The 18937-nt window shown below is 43.3% G+C and overlaps 1 protein-coding gene across 1 annotated transcript in view; it reads left to right on the top strand.

Moving 5' to 3' along the window:
• Positions 1-18937, top strand: part of TMEM72 (transmembrane protein 72) — a 95529-nt gene that overhangs the window by 51432 nt on the left and 25160 nt on the right. Inside the window, exon 2 of the mRNA XM_040320778.1 lies at positions 15091-15157. Within this exon, the coding sequence (XP_040176712.1) occupies positions 15091-15157 (67 nt within the window). The remainder of the gene's footprint in view (positions 1-15090; positions 15158-18937) is intronic.

Genomic DNA, 18937 nt, shown 5'->3' with positions numbered 1-18937 from the left:
AGTTGGTCTGAGGGTAGGGAAGGGGAGTGTAAAATGTACTAGCAGAATTAAGTTCACTAATGAATTGAAGCCAATCTCCAGCTAATATAAATTCATATGTAGCACTGTGATATACCAAATTAAAAGTATCCAAAAAGTGAAACATAATCACATATCACAAGCCCAGTCTGTGAAACACATATAATGCTATAATCAAATTTTGATTTGTGTGTGTGTGTTATTTTTTTCTGTGGGTTAAACTAGACGGGCTTGTGTTTATTTGTCAACCACATTAAAGTGTTAATAAACCCAGGACCCTGCATTCACCATATCTGGTCTCCCACAGTACACAAAACATGGAACCATGAATGCCAACATGTACTGTGACATACTGAAGCAGAGCATGATCCCCTCCCTTCAGAGACTGGGCCGCAGGGCAGTATTCCAACATGATAACGACCCCAAACACACCTCCAAGACGACCACTGTCTTTCTAAAGAAGCTGGGGGTAAAGGTGATGGACTGGCCAAGCATGTCTCCAGACCTAAACCCTTTTGAGCATCTGTGGGGCATCCTCAAACGGTAGGTGGAGGAGCGCAAGGTCTCTAACATCCACCAGCTCTGTGATGTTGGGCGAGACATAGAAATATGTAAATCAGCTAGATACACAATTCACAAATGTACGCCCGGCCGATGCAGTACAGATACGCCGTTTACGTTAGGCTTTTCCCAGCGTAAAGTTACCCCTGCTATATGAGGCGCATCCTATGTTAAGTATGGACGTCATTCCCGCGTCGAATTTTGAAAATGTTACGTTGTTTGCGTAAGTCGTTCGCGAATAGGGCGGGGCGTCATTTACGTTCACGTCGAAAGCATTGGCTTCTTGTGGGTTAATTTAGAGCATGCGCACTGGGATACTTTCACGGACGGCGCATGCGCCGTTCGTAAAAAGCGTCATTTACGTGGGGTCACATTAAATTTACATAACACACGCCCACATCTACCACACTTGAATTAGGCGGGCTTACGCCGGCCTATTTACGCTACGCCGCTGCAACTTTGGTTTGAGAATACGGCACTTGCGTGTCAAAGTTGCGGAGGCGTAACGTAAATAGGATAGGTTACGCCCGCACAAAAATACGCGATTTTACGTGAATCCGGGCCTATGTTTCTACATACAGTGGGACCATGGAGAACTAATGGAGCTTTTTAACAGGAAATACAATTACTGCAGCAAAAAAAGGAATTTGAGATTTGGAAGAGCCTGGGAGCAATAGAAAGGATTTATATGAGCTAAACATACGCACTTGAATATATATTTTTTTCAGCCAGAGTTTAGTATCGGCCTTTTAGACATTTTCCTCTAAGAAAAATAAATTGGTCTAAGAAGAATTTATATAGCAATTCTGCTATAAAATGCAGTGTTTGAAATTGAACCTGGCACACAGCACTGATTAGCATTATGCCTCTTCTCATTTTTAAGAGACTGCCAGATACAAATACAACATTTTCTCAAATAAAACTATTGATTAATGGAAAATCTTGCACTTCGCCACAAACAGTTGCAAACTACATGGGCCTTATTGGACATAAGAATTTAGAATTAATTTGAGTGCCTAGTTGCTTAATTCCTCATTAGTCTCTGTGCTAGCCATTCACTGGACATCAAAGCATTACTGCAGTCCCTTGCACCAAGCCTCTATTATAGCCTCTCACCTCTCCAGATTCCGGGTGTGCTTAACCCAGGCTAAAATCACATGTGAAAAGAGTTTGGTTGTAGTGTTCTCTGGGGTCACAGATTATTAGAGTGCAAAGGATTGTATTATTATAGTACTATTATGCAGTATTGTACTGCCATCTGCTGGTTAAAACCTAAAAATATATATGTTCCATCAACCTAATTGCTTCAGAATATCGGCATCTTCAGTCATTTGTTTCTCCCAATACAGTTCACACCTCTATCACAGGAGACCACATTAGTAAATTAGACCCCTTTCACACTGGGACCGCCCGTGCGTTAGCGCTAAAACGCAGCTAGTTTTAGCAGCGCTTTACGGCTTTTTAAGCAGCGCTTTTCGGGCACTAGCGGGCCACTTTTATCCTCTAAAGAAACAGTTATAAAAGCTTGCGTTATGGTGGTTTCCGAATCGCTTTTTTGGCGCTTCAGAAGCTCTGCCCATTCATTGCAATGAGCAGGGGCGTTTCCCCCAAATCGACCCAAAGATGGGAAAGGACTTTTTCTAACATCACGCAAGCGCACTCGGTCAGTATAGGTAAAGGTGCTTTACATGCGCTATTTCTAGAACTTAACCACTTGCTTACAGGGCAATTAAACCCCCCTCCTGCCCAGACCAATTTTCAGCGTTCAGCGCTGACGCACTTTGAATGACAATTGCGCAGTCATACAACACTGTACCCAAATTAAATTTTTATAATTTTTTTTACCACAAATAGAGCTTTCTTTTGGTGGTATTTGATCACCTCCGTGGTTTTTATTTTTTGTTTAAAAACAAAAATTATATATATTTTTATATTTTGTTATAAAATTTAGCAAACGGGTAATTTTCGCCTTCATTTATGTATGCTGATGAGGCTGCACTGATGGGCACCGATGGACTGCACTGATAGGCACCGATAAGGCGGCACTGGTGGGCACAGATAAGGTGGCACTGGTGGTCACTGATAGGCGGCACTGATAGGTGGCATTGATAGGTGGCACTGGTGGGCACTGAGAAGTGGCACTAATAGGTGGCATTGATAGGTGGCACAGATAGCTGGCAGTGATGGGTACTGAGGGGGGGCAGTGATGGGCACTGTTGGGCATTGACGTCCTCCCGGCATTTGGGGTCTGCGCTGTAGCCGTCATTCGGCTATAGTGCGGGCGCCAAGTGGTTAAATGCCTAAAAACTGCCTCAGTGTGAAAGTAGTCTTAGGGTGCACAATTAGCCTGTGTTACAACTTTCTCTGAGGTTCTCAATGAGCTATTTCAGGGGGTGTAGGAGACTAGATCCCAGTCACCTCAGACATCATCTGGTATTACCTGCTGGCATTAGCTGCTGGTCTCTACATAGCTTTGCGTGTCCCTTTAGGGCCTTTGTCGGTAGACTTTTGATCATTTTAAAGGGTCTTGCCTTCCCATACAAATCTTTGAGAATACAAAACTTACTTGAAGGGAGGAGGTCAACTGTAAGTGAAATGCACGTGTTCAATAATTCTAAATGTTCTCAGAAACTTGTTAAACGGATGTCATTGACACAAGCCCTAAGCATGTCAACACAGGCCCTTACCTAATACTTTTGCTCAGTATAGACACGTGGCTGCATTCACAACTCAGTGTTTTGAATCGGGGGCAGATTTGCTGTGATTCTGCCCGCGATTTTAAAGCGCTTAGGTGTAAATGACAAATTGCAGAACGCACATTTGGGATGCCATTCCACCTAAAATCACAGAGCGATTCTGCCGTGATTGTCGCACATTGCTTGAAGCTTGTCGCCCAAAAAAAGTACAGGAGCTACTTCTGGGTGACATGCTTCATGCGATGCGGGTTGTCGCAATTGCAGCACGATTTATCACCCTACCATCGTGGCAGAACCACACCGCAATTTTAGGTGCCATTCAAATAAATGGCATCTCGAATGCATTCTGCGATTTGTCATTTAAAAACTCAGCGTTTTGAAATGGAGGGCAGAATCACAGAGAAACTGGCCGTGATTCAAACACTGAGGTGTGAATGCAGCCTTTATGTTGCAATGTGACATTATCTTATAGCTTTAAAATGAAATATTGCTGGCTGGCTTTTAATTAAGAGGCACAGTATGTCTTCTGCCCTTTAAGTGTCTAATCTGCCCATCAACAATGTTTCTAGTAAATGTACATTGATCCACATACATATGCAGCTCAATGTACATTCTTAGCATTTCTTGGTGTCGGGATGGATTAATTCCAGTGTGTGGGGTTTCATCAACCGGGAACAGCCAGTCAAGGTGGCCGAAGACTCCAAACCTGGAAACAGACCAGGATAAGATGGAAGGGCTGGGAAGGAAGCTTGCTCAAAAATTAGTGCGCTACCACCTAAAAAGTCCACAAACAATTAAGGTTGTAAACAACAAAAACATGTATGTCAAGGGACAGTTCCTAAATAAATCTTTGGATCAAATTAATTAGTCAAAAAAAAAAAAAAAAATAGTCAAAGGGAGGAGACCATCAGTCAAGGGAACATAGAGATCAAATTCAATGTATGCTGGCAATGTTCACATAAAATGGAAAGAAGACGGCTTGACTGCAGGTAACGAGGAAAATTCTGTTCATCAAAGAAAAAAGGCGCCCATGTGCTGTCTGTGAAGAAGATGTGTGAGCGGGAAAGTTAAAACTGAGCAGTCGGCTTGAATCCAATCAGAGGATTACACTGAGACAGGAGCTTATTGCAGTGCCAGCGTGACATCTCGTAGGAGGAATACTTGGAGGATCAGCTGTGGTCGGATCGGAGGATTGCACTGTAGCAGGAGCTCAGTGTAACGCTGATGGGACATCCCATTGGAGGAATCCCAGGAGGGTCATCCGTGGTCGGCAGCCCCTTTCCATGATGTGCCTCCGTGATATGATCTCTATAGCTTGAGATCCATCCTTTCCGGTAAGCGGCAGTGATCGCCTTTTTTCTTTGATAAACAGAATTTTCCTCGTTACCTGCAGTCAAGTATGTGAACATTGCCAGCATACATTGAATTTGATCTCTATGTTCCCTTGGCTGATGGTCTCCTCCCTTTGACTAGTTCATTTGATCATAAGATTTATTTATGAACTGTCCCTTGACATATATATTTTTTGTTGTTTACAACCTTAATTGTTTGTGGAATTTTTAGGTGGTAGCGCACTAATTTTTGATTTACCATTTGCACTTACCGAATATTTAAGTGATTTTCACTTAATGACCTTTCACATTCCTTGGTCCAATACTTTTGGTCCATTATATACATTTTTAACTTTCACTATTTTATTAATTTAGTAAGGGGTTTTAGCGCAGATTTTCCACCTTTTACAAGGAAGCTTGCTCTGCTGGTCGAGGAGGTGGGATAAAAACAGAGTTTAGTTCCACTTTAAGCAAACACTTCACCTTTTATCTCCTTACGTACTTTTATAGTATCACTGGATCAACAACACTCATGCAAATGTCTCTACTTGTTGCTGTTACTGAATTTTACATGTTGCTTCACAAACAGCTCTTCCTGAAACAACAGCACATAGCCAACGTCGGGGCGGTTGAACCTTTGTATTCTAGACCATTGGCCCCAAAAAAGTCTGCACAAAGAAAACCCTGGGGGAACATAAATATTAAAGGTCTTCACATCACAAACCACAACTTTGAACTTGACAAAAAGGGATAATACTTAAAGGAGCAGAATGTGCCATGCATAGTACACTGCTGTGAAAAGTGGATGTGACCAGCAAAAATGTGGGTGTAGGATATACCTGCAGCACTTTTGATAAGAATCCCACCAGGCACTGGAAGATTTATCATAATAAAGTCATAAACACATCTAAGAAAAAAATAAGTATTTATGTATTTGTATAGCTAGCTACAACTTTTAGTATAGTCTATTTGTAGTGCAAAAACCTGGCAGCTCTTGCAGAGAATACAGTTATAAACACCATTACAATGCAAACACATTTGGCATAAAATATTTGGAAAATGTCATTTGACACTGACCTTTCTGCTTAGTACTGCGGCACCTGTTAAAAGAGAAGAATGTTTTTTTTTGGGAGGGGGGGGATTTTTATACTTACCTAGGTGAATGCAGCATCAGACTGATGCTGCAGCTGTCCCCCGGTGTCTCTGTACTGAGAACCGAGCCACCAAACCCTGCCGATGGCTCGGTTCTCACAGATGCCCGAGAGGAGAGCTGCTGACTGTAATGCCCGAGGGGAGAGACTGTGATGCCAAGAGGAGAGTGTGCTCCTCAACGCTCATTGGAGCGCTGAGCTGTGGAGGGGCAGGGAGCGGCCGTCTCAGCAGCTTGCTGAGACTGCCATCATTCAAGGCAGCTGGCGGATCCAGACTTTGGAAATTGGGATGACGTGTTGCCTCGACTGATGGCAGTGACGTCAGCCGGAGAGCTGAAAACAGGTCACAGGAGTGCAAAATAAATTTCCACTCCTGTGACTCTTAGGCCCCGTACACACGAGAGGATTGATCCGCTAAAATTGATCCGCTGACCGGTTTCAGCGGATAGATCCCCTGGTGTGTACAATCCAGCGGATCTGTTTCCGCGGATTTTTGTCCCCGGGGATGGATTTCCAGCGGATAAAAATTTCCTAACATGCTAAGAAATCTATCCACTGGAATCCATTCCAACGGATTGATCCGCTGGTCTGTACAGACTCACCGGATCAATCCGTCCGAATCCATCCTCCGCATGCATCGTAATGATTCGACGCATGCGTGGAAGTCCTTATATCACCGCGTCGCCTACGTCGCCGCGTCATCATCGCGATGCGTCACCGCGGACAGAATTCCGCGGGGATTTTGATCACCTGGTTAGTACAACCAGGAGATCAAAATCCGCCATAAATCCTCTCGTGTGTACTAGGCATAAGGAGAAGCCCAGCCTAAAAAGCTCATGCTGAACTTCTCCTTTAAGCCGACTCACTGTATATACAGCATACATATGCCACATTACCCACAAAAGATGCTTTAATGACTGTGCCATAAGTAAGGTACAAACCTGAGCACTATCATATTTAAAAAAAATGTAACTGTTCCATTACATATGCTTTTCTGCGCACAGTCTACCTTAAAGCGGAGTTCCATCCCTCCCCCACAAAAACGTTTAATATCAGGACACTGGAATCCATGTCCTTACACTTACCTGGAATCCATGTCCTTACACTTACCTGGAATCCATGTCCTTACACTTACCTGGAATCCATGTCCTTACACTTACCTGGAATCCATGTCCTTACACTTACCTGGAATCCATGTCCTTAAACTTACCTGGAATCCAACAATGTCGGCACCCCATCCGATGTTTCCATTGGCTCTCGGGTGCTGCCTCCGCCATTTGTAGTGATCAGGGGTGTGTCATATAAAACCCAGAGTACGGAGTGCAATAGTCAGGAGTATGAAGTGGTACAATGCAGTGTTTATCATTCAGGGCTCAGGGGTGTGTAACATCCTTGCGTTACACACTCCTGAGCCCTGAATGATAAACACTGCATTGTACCATTTCATACTCCTGGTTTAGGGTGCAGGAGTAAGACAGAGTGAAAGTTTCAGGAATGGACATCGTACAGAATTAGGAGTGTGTTATCTACTTCAATACTGGGCACTTTCGTTCCCTTCCTTCCCAGACCAATTTTCAGCTTTCAGCACTCTCGCACTTTCAATGACAATTGCGCGGTAATGCTACGCTGTATCCAAATGACATTTTTATCCACACAAAATAGAGCTTTCTTTTGGTGGTATTTATTCACGACTTTGTTTTTTATTGTTGTTGCGATATAAGTGAAAAAAGAGCGAAAATTTGGAAAAAGACAACATTATTTTCTTCTTTCTATTTTAAAAGAGATCCAATAAAATTTAATTTTGTCATAAATTTAGGCCAAAATGTATTCTGCTACATGTCTTTGGTAAAAAAAAATCCTGTTAAGTGTATAATAATTGGTTTGTGTTATCACGGACAGTTGTATGCAGATGACCATGTACAGATGTGCGCAGGTGATCACTTATGTGTGCAGATGCTCATTGGGACATGTTATTTTACTGTTACATATGTGGGGGACAGGTGTTTTTACTGTGTGGGGACACTATTTTAGGGACTTGTGTGTTTACACTGTGTGGGGACACTAGGCTGGTGATCAGTGTGTAAAAAGCTTTAAAAAACAGCTCATACTCACTGATCCGCTCTCCTCTCCTCACCGACGACTTCTGTGTGAGCAGAGGAGAGCCGATCGCTGAGCAACCGGCTCTCTATTTACATCACATGATGGCTGTGATTGGACACAGCCGTCATGTGATCAGGAGGGCCAATCACAGAGCCCTCCTGCTGATCGAAGATGCTCCACGTCCGGGTGACACAAGCGCATCAGGATCGTGCCGCTATGCGGGCACGTGCGTGCAATCCCCCTCCTTCTGAGGGACGTTCCTGAATGTCCACTCAGAAGGAGGAAGCGCCCACCTGACCGTATATGTACAGTTGCTGAGTTGGAAGTGGTTATACACACATTAAAGTGGTCAGGAGTAGGTATCGCAGAGAGTGCAGGGGTCAGGAATGTGTAATGAATAGTGTGCTGGGGTGGGGAGCATGTAATGCTTAGAGTTCAGGGGTCAGGAGTGCTTAACACACAGACTACAGGGCTCAGAAGTGCATAATGCAGAGCATACAAAGATCAGGAGTATGTATCGCAAAGACTGCAGAGGTCAGGACTGTGTAATGCAAAGCGTGTAGGGGTGTCTGAAGTACATAGTAAACTGGTAAGTATACAGGATACAACCAAAAAATACACTTACCCCAGCCCAAATGATATACATTTGCTTGTACAGTAATATCACTGTAAATAAAGTGATTATTTAACCAAATCAAGGAAAGACATAAATGCTTATATTGTGCAACCTGAATTTGGGTCTGTGTGAATGTGTACACATAGTGCAGTCTTAATAAAATCTTACTGGAAGATATGTAACTAGAGGAGCTATGTGTCCATTAACAAAGAAAACACAATATTACAGTGAAAAAAAATAGTTGTGGGATCAGATTCATCTGCTTCCCTGTAAATTATTTTTTGCTGTTGTTATTTTGGACAGAGCAAGAAAGAGTTAGAGCCTCTCAGAGGTTTCTATTGCTGTCTTTGTCCCAGCTGGATAGAATTCCTTTCCATTCTTGCTCCTCTGCCCCTGGGGAAAATAACTGATGGGAAAACTCCTCACATAAGACAAAACTCCCAATCTCCTAAATAAAGATATTTCTCTTCAGGGCCAGTGCAGGGATTCTTGCCTATTTAGGGGAAGGATCATTTTGGTGCCCCCACCCCTCCATCCTTATGCCCCCCCTCCCCTTCACAATGCAACTCCCCACCTCTAGTGTCCACAGCTGCCCTGAGACTTCCTTCACATTGTGCCATATTTGTGTAGGGGTGAAGTGTGAAGGGCTTCTCTTTAAATCCCCCAAGGACAAATCCACCCCCCAATCACCCTCTCAGCAAAAATCTCCCCACTTCTAGCACAAATCTTTTCCCCGGTCTCCTCTTTCAGCACCCCCCCCCCATTCTGGTTTAAATCCTCCCCCCAAATCTCCCACACCAAGTCCCCAAGTCCTCTACCCAGCACCCTACCATTCCTACCACACAGCACCCTGCCACACCAGTACCCGGCCATCCCAAGGATCTCCACGCCCGTCCTCTTCCTCCTCTCTCTGGTAGTATCACAGCCTCCCTGACATCAGGAAACTCTTTGGCCTTTTCAAGAGGCATCAGAGTGGCCCGGGGGGCAATTGCACCCCTGTCCAGTGTGCCCCTGACTGGAGTCCGGCACTTGGCTCCGAGGTTGAGCTCCTGGGTTGAGCTCCTTGGATTTTACCGCCCTCCCCTCCTGGCACCCTCACGTGGCTGCTTAAGCTGCCTATTGCTTGCACCGGCTCTGTTTCTCTTCACTGAACATAGATTTTCGGTCCAAGGACCACGGCTCTGGAATGCTCTACCCACCACCATACGCTTAGAGGAAAACCATCGGGCATTTAGGAAAAAACTAAAGACCCACCTCTTCTGAAAGACCGGTACAACGCTGGATTCCAATCGCCTTGAGGCGATTAAGTTCGCATTTGCTGCGCTATACAAGTTACTCACTCACTTGCCATTTCAGTGACACCGTGTGTGTTAGGGGTTGGGACAGTGTCAGGGGTAGGGAATTTTTAAATAGCAATGACTACAAGAACATGCAAATAGCCCATGAAGGGTATTCTTTAAAATTTCCTGTTCTTGTATTCATTGTTATTTAAAAAAGAAGTATGAGTTTGAGCTTTTTTGCAGATTTGCAGATCCACCTAGGTGGAGAACTAAGCGATCAAACACTGCCAATCGCTTGGTTCTGACAGCTCCCCCAGCAGAGAGCTGCAGACTGTAAGTCACAGCTCTCTACTCTGCCCCCTCCTCGCTCACTGGAGCGCTGGCTGTGAAGGGGGCAGGGCTCAGGTAAATATTAGGGGACTGAAAGGGGCTGCTGCACACAGAAGCTTCTAAATGGCCAGTAAAATATTGAGCGATTTTGAGGCACTTTTCGGGCGCTTCGGATGAGCATTTGAGGTGTTTTCCATGTATTTCAATGGAAAGGGGCATTTTTGAGGTGCTTTTTTAGCGCTCCAAATATGCTGCTCAAATGCTGCTTGTAGGAATTTTTTCACCTCACCCACCAGCGCACCGCCCCAGTGTGAAAGCATTCAATGATTTTAATGGAAATAGGTTTACGTAAACTTTTCAGATACTTTTTTTTAGCGCAAAAGTGCCTGAAAAGCACCTCACTGTGAAAGGGCCCTTAAGATAAAAAAACATCTGCCTTTATAATCACTTTAAAGCTCGAGTACACAGAGTTTTCATAATGCAATGCTTTAGCTCAGTAGCCAATGGCTAAGTTTGAACACTGTCATGTGAAAATAATGACATCATCAACCCTATGTAAGCTCTTACATCGTTGGCTGCTTGAGCAACATAGAGAATGATTAGGAAGACAGGGAAGATGAGTCAGGGGTAAGGATGAGCGCAGGGCCGATCCTAGGGTCACAGGCACCTGGTGCAGAAATATTTCTGGCGCCCCCACATGGGCATCGTCATTTTACTAACTCCTCCCCTTTACAAATGTTTCTATGGCAATGACTCAACCACAGAGATGCTCCCCCCACGAAGTCTTCATTAACCTGGGATCCTTACATGATCTCTTAACAATAAACAAAATACAGGAAGAGAAGCAGAGTACTTTATTGGGACCCAGGGGGGGGGCTCTGTGATGGACACAGAGAGGGCTTCTGTTAGAGAGTTTGTTAGATGTTTGGCGCCCCCACCTCTGCAGGCGCCTGAGTGCAATGCACCCTGTGCACCCTGCCTAGTATCGGCCATGGATGAGCGCGTTCGCACAGTCCATGTGCAGAGCCTGCCAGGAAGTCGGCACCCCGCTGCGCTAATCACAGGCAGGGAGACATTTTCTGATCCCTGCAGCCGAGCATGATGTAAAGCGCTGCGCAAACTGTTGGCGCTATATAAATCCTGTATAATAATGTGTGTATAAAAAATAACATGTAGTATTATAAAAAAAATCTTAATTGTTACTGCAATGTATTTATATTTTTTCGGATGTAATTGAACAAAACAAATGTTAATATTCTGCATAGTCTGGGGTTATGCTCACTTTGCGGCACTAGTGCACTGCAACCACATACATAACATTGCAGTTGTGGGGCGCTTACAGAACAGCCCCATTCACTGGAATGGGTCACATTCCGTGGGCGCTATTCCTGCTGAAAGTGAGAGGGGTCACAATTCCTGCCTTGGTCACAAAGTAAAACATTGCAGTTACAGTATGTGTACACCCCTTGCCACTGTCTCTGCAGCTAAGGTGGGTAATAGTTGGAAGGGGGAGGAATAAGCTCAACCACAGGATTTTACTGAGCCCCTTTAGCTAGTGTAAATGAGCCCTAATTGTATATTTAAAGTAATCAGCAGTAATGAAGAATTGCTAGGTTAGTGTAATGGTTAGTATTTGTCTCCTGTATGTATGGCTGTAGGTTCAAGACTACTAAACCTTTTATTTTTTTCCAAAAAAGTACTGTTCTTGTTTAAAACTATTATTAACTCCAATATTGTCTATGTTGCCTATCATAAAAAAATGCAAAAAATATCATCTCCAATGAAGAAAGATCAAGAAAAAAAACAACAACAATGGAATAAAGTGTAGTAGTCACTTTTCATTTCTAGGATTTTAAATATGTCCTGTGAGTTATGTCCTTGAAATGTAATTTGTGGACTCTAAATATGACAATATTGGAAAAATAAAACAGTCAAGTCAAAAGCAACTATGGAATCAACTTTGGAATCAAACCCACAAAGCTTACAATGCTTGGCAGCAGCTCTAACCACGATACGCAGTGATTTTAAAACTAATATTTATATTAAGCATTCTTTTCACCTACATTAGAATATTAGAAAAAATTTGAAATCTTGAGAAATTCTTCAAGTAGGGATTTCAATGATTCTGGTACTGTAATTCGCTTACATTGAAGATTCATTACCGTGAGAAATGTTCTTCAATAGCAAGTTTACGCCACCAGTTCTCCTAAGAGATGCTTGTGATGGTTGTAAAAGCATTGTGCCAAATTCAGGTACAAGTTCTACACAGGTACATGAATTTGGCGCACACTGTGCCACTTTTAGACTGCCCGCAAGACACTTTCACAAATTCTGTAGAGTTCCAGGGACTCTTTAGGTCTAAATATTTATATGCCCAGTCAATACTAAGGCTGAATAGATAAGAGGGGAAGCTGTGGCCAAGAAGTATTAGGGATCCACATATTCATATTTATACAGGATTTTTTTGCACAATCTGCTACAGTCTTTGCTGTGTTGTACAACCACCTATGAAACTGTGTTTTTATGTTTGGACTTCAAGTCCACTTCAAAGTGATATGCCTCGTACACATGATCGTGTTTTTCCTCCGGGAATCCCAAGGGCAAAGCCGAGAACCGGCTCGGTCAGTCTTTCCCCCGTATACACGGCTGGTTTTCCCGAAAGGGAAAACTGTGGTGGAGCTTTGGCCGGGAATCCCGGCCGTGTGTATGCTCCATCGCAGTTTTTCCCATAGGAAAACTGCCAAAAAATGCCGGGCAAAAGTCAGCCGGTTTTCCCGGCGGGAAAACTGATCGTGTGTACCAGGCTATATTCTATGCCCAGCTAATGTTACTGTCTTGGTGATACAGCATGCAAAAAAGGATACAATGAGGGAAAAAAGTATTTGAGCCTCTGCTGATTTTGTATGTCTGCCCACTGACAAAGAAATGATCAATCTATAATTTTAATGGTAGGTTTATTTTAACAAGTGAGAAACAGAATAACAACAACAAAAAATCCAGAAAAACACATTTAAAAAAAGTTATAAACCGATTTTCATTTTAATGAGTGAAATAAGTATTAGACCCTTTCGCAAAACATAGTTACATACTGTAGTTACATAGTTAGTCAGGTTGAAAAAAGACACAAGTCCATCAAGTTCAATCACAAGAAATAAAATAATAATAATATTGATAAAACAATAATAATATCAAACATGACTTAGTACTTGGTAGCAAAACCCTTGTTGGCAATCACAGAGGTCAGATGTTTCTTGTAGTTGGCCATCTCAGGAGGAATTTCATCCCACAATTCTTTGCAGATCCTCTCCAAGTCATTTAGGTTGCTAGGCTGACGTTTGGTAACTTGTACCTTCAGCTCCCTCCTCATATTTTCTATAGGATTAAGGTCTGGAGACTGACTAGGCCACTCCAGGACCTTAATGTGCTTCTTCTTGAGCCACTCCTTTGTTGCCTTGGCCGTGTGTTTTGGGTCATTGTCATGCCATGACCTACTTTCAATGCCCTGGGTGAGGGAAGGAGGTTCTCACCCAAGATTTCAGGGTACATGATGCAATGAAGTTGTCATGTAACCTTAGCAGAAAAACACCCCAAAGCATAATGTTTCCACCTCCATGTTTGACAGTGGGGGTGGTGTTCCTAGGGTCATAGGCAGCATTCCTCCTCCTCCAAACACGGGGAGTTGAGTTGATGCCAAAGAGCTTGTTTTTGGTCGCATCTGACCACAACACTTTCACCCAATTCTCCTCTGAATCATTTAGACGTTCATTAGCAAACTTCAGACGGGCCTGTATATGTGCTTTTTTAAGCAGGGGGAAATTGCCGCCACTGCAGGATTTCAGTCCTTCATGGAGTAGTGTGTTACCAATTGTTTTATTGGTGATGGTGGAGAGATTGTAATCTGATTGATTGATTACTTCTGTGAACAAGTGTCTTTTATACAGGTAGCAAGGTGTGATTAGGAGCACTCTCTTTAAGGCCCCGTACACACGGCCGAGGAACTCGACGTGCCAAACACATCGAGTTCCTCGGCCAGTTCAGTCCTGGAGCCGCCGAGGACCTCGGCGGGCCGAGAGCTCCCATAGAACAACGAGGAAATAGAGAACATGTTCTCTATTTCCTCGCCGAGGTCCTCGTCGGCTTCCTCGGCCGAAAGTGTACACACGGCCGGGTTTCTCGGCAGAATTCAGCCAGAAACTCGGTCGGAAGCTGAATTCTGCCGAGGAAACTGGTCGTGTGTACGAGGCCTAAGAGAGTGCTCCTAATCTCAGCCCGTTACCTGGATAGAAGACACCTGGGAGACAGAAATCTTGCTGATTGATAGGGGATCAAATACTTATTTCATTCATTAGAATGCAAATCAATTTATAACTTTTTTGAAATGCAGTTTTCTGCATATTTTTGTTGTTACTTTGTCTCTCACTGTTAAAATAAACATACTGTTAAAATTATAAACTGATAATTTCTTTGTCAGTGGGCAATCGTACAAAATCAACAGGGGATTAAATACTTTTTTCCCTTAGGGCCCTTTCAGTAATGATCCGCCTCCATGTGTCCGTCAAGCTCAGCTGGGATCCTCCGTAAAATCCCTGCTGAGCCGTCGGGTGACAGGGCGGTCCCCGCACACCGTGCAGGGACCGCCCTGTCTTTCCTCCGCTCTCCCCTATGGGGGATAGGATGAACACGGACCATATGTCTGTGTTCACCCGATCCGATCCACCAGACGGAAGAAAAATGGATTTTCTTCCGTCCGAAAAATCGGATCTTTGCGGAGGCGGGTGATTACGGGTGTCAGCGGATGGTCATCGGCTGACACCCGCAATCACATAGGGACCAATGTATGTCCCGTTTTCATCCGCAACGGATGGATGAAAATGCGGACATACGGTCCGCACATGTGAAAGGGGCCTTACTGTATAGTTATCTGAAAAATTAGTTATACAGTTCAAGAATATAACTGCATTGTTGCAAAGTTTTATTAAGTTGTATCTCTCTCTGTTCGTTCTACAGTGCTTATCGGTGTTGGTTTTGAAACTCTGCAAAGGGGACAGTTTCCAAGTCTGGCCTATTATTTATTGTGAGTATTGTGGTGTGTACGGTAAAATACATTAAACTTTGACTTTGTAAATTGATACACAGATTTCATTACCCCATTCACTCTTTTTGTATGATAAAAGAACATTCATTCATTTTTTACTTTTTTCAACCACGCATAGAAGAACAACACAGAGCAAAATGAAAAAGTTGATGTAGTTAAAGGGTTTGTAAAGGAAAATTTGTTTTCACCTTAATGCATTCTATGCATTAAAGTGAAAAAACTTTAGATGATGCTGACCCCCCTCTCACCCCCGAGCCCCCGTTTTACTTACCTGACCCTTCGAAAGTCCCGCACTCGCCCCCGTCATCCTCCTCGAGTCGAAGCCCGGGCCGTTGATTGGCTGCAGTGGATGGATTGAAAGCAGCGCAGCCACTGGCTGGCGCTGCTGTCACTCACATCCAATGACGCGGTGCACTGGGGCCGAGTAATACAGCGGCGGCTATGGCCGCCGCTGTATCACGGGAGCGCACTCGCAACAGCTACACACCATGCTCGCTCGCTCGCATATCTGTGTGTAGTTGTTGCGAGGAGGAGCCGCGACAGCCGCCGAGGGACCCCAGAAGACCAGGATCGGGGCCACTGCGTGCAAAACGAACTGCATAGTGGAGGTAAGTATAACATGTTTGTTATTTAAAAAAAAAAAATTCCTTTACAACCCCCTTAAAGTATACTTAAAACCATATTTTTCATTTTGAATAAAGTAGGAAAGGTTTGAATCACTGAGAGCCTATTATTGTTTTCCATCTACGAGGTGTATCTATTAAATAAAGACTTATTAAATAACTCACCTTTATTTATATGTATTATAAATGTAATGCTTGTAATGATTACGAGCATAATCCGTTCTAGGAGAATGCTTGCAATCCAAAGTACTCGCATATCAAAGCGAGTTTCCCATTGAAGTCATGGAAACTAAAATAATCAGTTCCGCATTGACTTCAATGGCATGCAATGCCACATGCGGCCAGAGGCGGGGGGTGCAACAGAGACTCAGAAACTACCATAAAGGCCAGAGGACACCTCGGCTAACCTAGGCAAACCTCGGAAAGACAATGTCAGAAGCTCGAAAGGAAGCACATATGCCGACAATAGAGTGCATGCAACTCCTAGGCATAATGACCTCAACTCTCGCGATGGTCAAGTGGGCTCAATGAAATTCACGCCTCTTCCAAATGGGTCTTCTGGATCAATGAAAATCGGGGGATCTTGGTCGGAAAATCCAAATCACAGCCCAGATGAAGGTCAATTTAGACTGGTGGGCAAGCCAACAGAATCTTACCTGGTGCCATGCCTTACTCACGACGATGTAGAATAGAAAATTCCGCGCCAAATATAAATAAGTACTAAATTAAACTAAATAAGCTGCTCCTCAAAGAACAATACTGAATTGTGATAATGAAAATGGAAGGTAGAGGGCGCTCAACCACACAATAGTGATTGTGAAATGTGGAATACCACACAACAACGTGCAACAATTAATAATAAAATAAGTTTCCAAAAGCATATGTGAACAGTGATTGCTGAAACAATATAAATCAATATACAGCAGAAATGTCCCACACAGATGTGCATGAATACGCAGATTCCTCTGCAGTGTAAGCAAAAAACACTGAAGTTCACTGTGTTAAACACCAAAAAAAAAAAAAAATAGAGTCCCAATAGCATGCATAGAAAGCCAAACGAATCTTGACAATTGCTGTGATCTTCCTAGTGGAGAAAAGTAGAAAATGCCACCACCATACTTTTGAAATTTCACTTGTTTCCACCCAAGGTGCTTTGTATATAAAGTGCTCTTACCAGAGCCTGTTGACCACTTTACTTAAAAAGATGGTCATACGGGCTAGTGCAGGATTGTGCCTACACACACATGGATATGGACTATTGAATCTCGTTTCCAGGCGTTCCAGATAAGGATGATATGCAAAAAAAGAGAACCGGTAGACGCCGATAGCGTAATAACGTTTTAATAATAAAAACAACTAAAAACAACCGAAAGCCAAATGGCCTCTTACTTTAAAAGTGCCTACCCGGCACTGGGACTGCAGGCCTGTCACCGCCAATCTGCGGTTCAAAACTTGGTTTATCAGGATCGGATACCACCGCCGTAGTTCCACCATAAACTCCTTCCTGTCAGCTTCACCAGAGCGGGGGGACGTCTCGTGACCAGGACTGCCTCCAACGTCCGTTTCGATTACTCGTCTTCAGGGGGGCGTACCTGATCACATTGCATCTCTGTATTTGTAGTCAGTATGGCTACTCAATTGTCCAATTAGGGAAAGTTCCAAACTACACAGCCCCAGTGCCGTTTAAGCATTCATCAAAATCATTAACAATACCATAATCAAGCAAATGCATACATTGAATAAAACATCCCTACAATAGTATTGCAAATTTTTTTTCTTAAATAGCTCCTGCACGGAGCTAGACGAAAAAAATAATAAAAATAAAAATAAAAAATAAAAAACGGCATCTCTCGGGTCCCTCCGGATGTGCAATGCAGCCATCCAGAGAGCATGATACTCAAAGGTAAACAAATTGAAAAAAATGTTCACTCCGATTGAGTAAAGGGCTGGTTGGATCAGGTGGATCTGAATAAATAAAATTAGTGATGTTGTGATGTTAACATAGTATGCAGCCTGAACAGAAGGGATGTTGGAAAAACGGCCTCCCCAGCTCCCCTCTGCACGTGCATGAGCAAACCAGCGTTTGAGCAAAAGGACAGCTAAATGAGTCTAATCTGGAATACCATAACAACATCCATGCTCTACCTCCAGATGAAGAACCCCTACTGTCTTTACCCCAGAGCTAGTGATCAGATGGACCCAACATCCCACAAGAAAATTAGGAATACCGATATATCTAAGGGGCAGCTAAAAATCAGTCATAAATAGAACAAAGTTGGCAGAAATTTACCAGCATACTGATAATCAAGGCAAATCACCAGACTCGCCAGATGATACATATAATAAACCTTTCTACCCAATTGTCTCAAGGTGTATAACAATAATAATGGAGAGACATTACAGATTATATGGCAGATACGATGACTGACCAAATAAAAATATATAATCAAAAAACATATTATATAAAAGGTCAAATGATATAAGAAAAGGGCATGAAGCCCCCACCGTACATCCCAATTACTACCTCGAACCCAAACTGGGGAGATAGACTTGAACTGGATAGACATCATAATATCCAGCTCGCGATAGAGCAAAAGAAGATTAATAAACCTGGTAATAATTTCAAAGACCTTAGAAAAACATTGAGGAATCAATCATTGGCCAAAAAACAATTCAGATCTAGCTCAATGTTGAGACCTGATGGTTGCATTGTGCGCAATCTATGGACCCATTTCATTTCATTTTGAGAGACACTACGTGTCATATGGGTCCCACGCCAATTCCTAGTGATTTTGTCAATAGCATAGAAAGTGCAAAGACCAGGGTCACTGTCATGATGACTGGCAAAATGCCTTGAGACGCTATGATTGGGAAAACTCTTTTTTATGTTCGCCAGATGTTCGTTTACTCGTGTCTTTAGTTTACGTGTTGTTCTCCCCACGTACTGTAGAGAGCACGGACACTCAAGAACATACGTAACATGATCTGACCCACACGTAATAAAAGGCTTAATCTTGAAAGATTCACCCGTAGCATTAGATTTAAACTGGGTCAACTTTTTACTAGCACCAGACTTGCGTGTAGTTTTGCATGCTTTGCACCTCGTACAATAGTGAAACCCTGATCCGTCCAAAAA

The sequence above is a fragment of the Rana temporaria genome, chromosome 8 (genome assembly GCF_905171775.1).
Source record: "Rana temporaria chromosome 8, aRanTem1.1, whole genome shotgun sequence".
Lineage (NCBI taxonomy): Eukaryota > Metazoa > Chordata > Amphibia > Anura > Ranidae > Rana > Rana temporaria.
The sequence above is the reverse complement of the archived record's forward strand: the minus strand, read 5'-3'. Positions and strand labels throughout refer to the sequence as shown.